Source organism: Lampetra fluviatilis, unplaced genomic scaffold (genome assembly GCF_964198595.1).
Source record: "Lampetra fluviatilis unplaced genomic scaffold, kcLamFluv1.1 SCAFFOLD_189, whole genome shotgun sequence".
Lineage (NCBI taxonomy): Eukaryota > Metazoa > Chordata > Hyperoartia > Petromyzontiformes > Petromyzontidae > Lampetra > Lampetra fluviatilis.
In genome coordinates this window covers 167,501-171,301 of record NW_027621419.1, presented here as the reverse complement: position 1 = coordinate 171,301, position 3,801 = coordinate 167,501, and the positions used below count along the sequence as shown (strand labels likewise).

The 3,801-nt window shown below is 60.4% G+C and overlaps 1 protein-coding gene across 1 annotated transcript in view; it reads right to left on the bottom strand.

Moving 5' to 3' along the window:
* Positions 1-344: 344 nt before the first annotated feature.
* Positions 345-3,801, bottom strand: part of LOC144955219 (uncharacterized) — a gene marked incomplete at its 3' end in the record, with an annotated part of 12,792 nt that continues 9,335 nt past the window's right edge. The window contains exons 2-3 of the mRNA XM_078885524.1: positions 1,618-1,741; positions 345-641 (exon numbers count right to left, since the gene is read on the bottom strand). Of these exons, the coding sequence (XP_078741650.1) occupies positions 345-641; positions 1,618-1,741 (421 nt within the window). The remainder of the gene's footprint in view (positions 642-1,617; positions 1,742-3,801) is intronic.

Genomic DNA, 3,801 nt, shown 5'->3' with positions numbered 1-3,801 from the left:
TGAGTGAGTGAGTGAGTGAGTGAGTGGGTGAGTGAGTGAGTGGGTGAGTGAGTGAGTGAGTGGGTGAGTGGGTGAGTGAGTGAGTGAGTGGGTGAGTGAGTGGGTGAGTGAGTGAGTGAGTGGGTGAGTGAGTGAGTGAGTGGGTGAGTGGGTGAGTGAGTGAGTGAGTGGGTGAGTGGGTGAGTGAGTGGGTGAGTGAGTGAGTGGGTGAGTGAGTGGGTGAGTGAGTGGGTGAGTGGGTGAGTGAGTGGGTGAGTGAGTGGGTGAGTGGGTGAGTGGGTGAGTGAGTGAGTGGTGAGTGATTTACTCACTGCTTCCTGTGCTGCCTTTAGCCCCTCCCCCACCCCTCCTCCCCCCCTCCTGGTGCCCCTCCCCTTTCTCCGCAAGCCCCTCCCCTTTCTCCGCAAGCCCCTCCCCCTTCTCCGCAAGCCCCTCCCCCTTCTCCGCAAGACCCGCCTCCTTCTGGCCATGCCCCGCCCCCTCGACAGCTTCGGGCGCCGCCCCCTCCGCCGGCCCCTCCCCCTCGACGGTCGCCACGGCAACCGCGGGGGCGCCCGTCCCGGTTTCCACGGCAACCGCGGGGGCGGGGACCAAGTCGGGAGGGGCGGGGTCTGCGGGTCGGTCTCCAGGGCCGGGGGTTGCTATGGCAACGGAAGGGGGAGGGGCAGGGGACGAGAGGGGGGGGGGGCAGTGGGTGGGGTTTACAAGGGCAGCTGCCACTGGGGGTGCCCCTGGGCGAGTGAGCGATTGAGCGAGTGAGTGAGTGGGTGAGTGGGTGAGTGAGTGGGCGAGTGAGTGGGCGAGTGAGTGGGCGAGTGAGCGGGTGAGTGAGTGGGCGAGTGAGTGGGCGAGTGAGTGAGTGAGTGAGCGGGTGAGTGAGTGGGCGAGTGAGCAGGTGAGTGAGTGGGCGAGTGAGTGGGCGAGTGAGTGGGTGAGTTAGTGGGTGAGTGAGTGGGCGAGTGAGTGGGTGAGTGGGCGAGTGAGTGGGTGGGTGAGTGAGTGGGCGAGTGAGTGGGTGAGTGGGTGAGTGAGCGGGTGAGTGAGTGGGCGAGTGAGCAGGTGAGTGAGTGGGTGAGTGAGTGGGTGAGTTAGTGGGTGAGTGAGTGGGCGAGTGAGTGGGTGAGTGGGCGAGTGAGTGGATGACTGAATGGGTGAGTGAGCGAGCGAGTGAGTGGGCGAGTGGTTGAGTGGGTGAGTGGGTGAGTGAGCAAGCGAGTGAGTGGGTGATCGGGTGAGTGAGTGGTTGAGTGAGCACGTGAGCGAGCCAGCGACTTAGCGGGTGACTGAGTGAGTGGTTGACTCAATGGGTGAGTGAATGAGCGAGTGAGCAGGTGATTGTGCGGGTGACTGTGACTGAGTGAATGAGTGAGCGGGTGAGCCAGTGAGTGGGTGAGTGAGTGGGCGAGTGAGTGGGTGAGTGGGCGAGTGAGTGGGCGAGTGAGTGGGTGAGTGGGCGAGTGAGTGGGTGAGCGAGTGGGCGAGTGAGTGGGTGAGTGGGCGAGTGAGTGGGTGAGCGAGTGGGTGAGTGAGTGGGTGAGCAGGTGAGTGAGTGAGTGGGTGAGTGAGTGGGTGAGCGAGTGGGTGAGCGAGTGAGTGAGTGGGCGAGCGGTTGACTACCGGGTTGACTCGGTGGAGCGGACGAGGAGGAGGAGGGTTGGGGTGGAGCGAGTGGTGGACGACTGCGCTCAGCGGCGAGCGCCGGGTTGCTCCACCTCCCGTTCACGTGGGAGAACTCCTGGACCTGCAGTCGCCCACGTAGAGTCGCCCACTCAGTCAGTCCCAGAGTCATCCACTCCCTCACTCACTCACCCACTCACTCACTCAGGCGCCCACTCACTCACTCACTCACCCACTCACTCATTCAGTCGCCCACTCACTCAGTCGCCCACTCACTCACTCAGTCGCCCACTCACTCACTCACTCACTCAGTCGCCCACTCACTCACTCACTCACTCACCCACTCACCCACTCACTCACTCACTCACTCAGTCGCCCACTCACTCATTCAGTCACCCACTCACTCACTCACTAAGTCACTCACCCACTCACTCACTCACTCAGTCGCCCACCCACTCACTCAGTCGCCCACCCACTCACCCACTCACTCACTCACTCAGTCGCCCACTCACTCACTCACTCACTCACTCACTCACTCACTCACTCACTCACTCAGTCGCCCACCCACTCACTCAGTCGCCCACCCACTCACCCACTCACTCACTCACTCAGTCGCCCACTCACCCACTCACCCACTCACTCACTCAGTCGCCCACCCACTCACTCAGTCGCCCACTCACTCACTCACTCACTCACTCACTCACTCACCCACTCACTCACTCACTCAGTCGCCCACTCACTCACTCACCCACTCACTCACTCATTCACTCACTCACCCACTCAGTCGCCCACTCACTCATTCACTCACTCACCCACTCACCCACTCACTCACTCAGTCGCCCACTCACTCACTCAGTCGCCCACTCACCCACTCAGTCGCCCACTTACTCACTCACTCACTCAGTCGCCCACTCACTCACTCAGTCGCCCACTCACTCACTCACCCACTCAGTCGCCCACTCACTCACTCACTCACTCACTCACCCACTCAGTCGCCCACTCACTCACTCACTCACTCACTCACTCACCCACTCACTCACTCAGGCGCCCACTCACTCACTCACTCACCCACTCACTCACTCACTCACCCACTCACTCACTCAGTCGCCCACTCACTCAGTCGCCCACTCACTCACTCACTCACTCAGTCGCCCACTCACTCACTCACTCACTCACCCACTCACCCACTCACTCACTCAGTCGCCCACTCACTCACTCAGTCGCCCACTCAGTCGCCCACTCACTCACTCACTCAGTCGCCCACTCACTCACTCACTCACTCACCCACTCAGCCACTCACTCACTCACTCACTCACTCACCCACTCACCCACTCACTCACTCACTCACTCAGTCGCCCACTCACTCATTCAGTCACCCACTCACTCACTCACTAAGTCACTCACCCACTCACTCACTCACTCAGTCGCCCACCCACTCACTCAGTCGCCCACCCACTCACCCACTCACTCACTCACTCAGTCGCCCACTCACTCACTCACTCACTCACTCACTCACTCAGTCGCCCACCCACTCACCCACTCACTCACTCAGTCGCCCACCCACTCACTCGCCCACTCACTCACTCACTCACTCAGTCGCCCACTCACTCACTCACTCACTCACTCACTCACTCACTCACCCACTCACTCACTCACTCAGTCGCCCACTCACTCACTCACCCACTCACTCACTCATTCACTCACTCACCCACTCAGTCGCCCACTCACTCATTCAGTCACCCACTCACTCACTCATTCACTCACTCACCCACTCAGTCGAACACTCACTCATTCAGTCGCCCACTCACTCACTCACTCACTCACTCACCCACTCAGTCGCCCACTCACTCACTCACTCAGTCGCCCACTCACTCACTCACTCAGTCGCCCACTCACTCACTCACTCACTCACTCACTCACTCACTCACTCAGTCGCCCACTCACTCACTCACTCACTCACTCAGTCGCCCACTCACTCACTCACTCAGTCGCCCACTCACTCATTCACTCACTCACCCACTCACTCAGTCGCCCACTCACTCACTCACTCACTCACTCAGTCGCCCACTCACTCACTCAGTCGCCCACTCACCCACTCAGTCGCCCACTTACTCATTCAGTCGCCCACTCACTCACTCACCCACTCAGTCGCCCACTCACTCACTCACTCACTCACTCACCCAC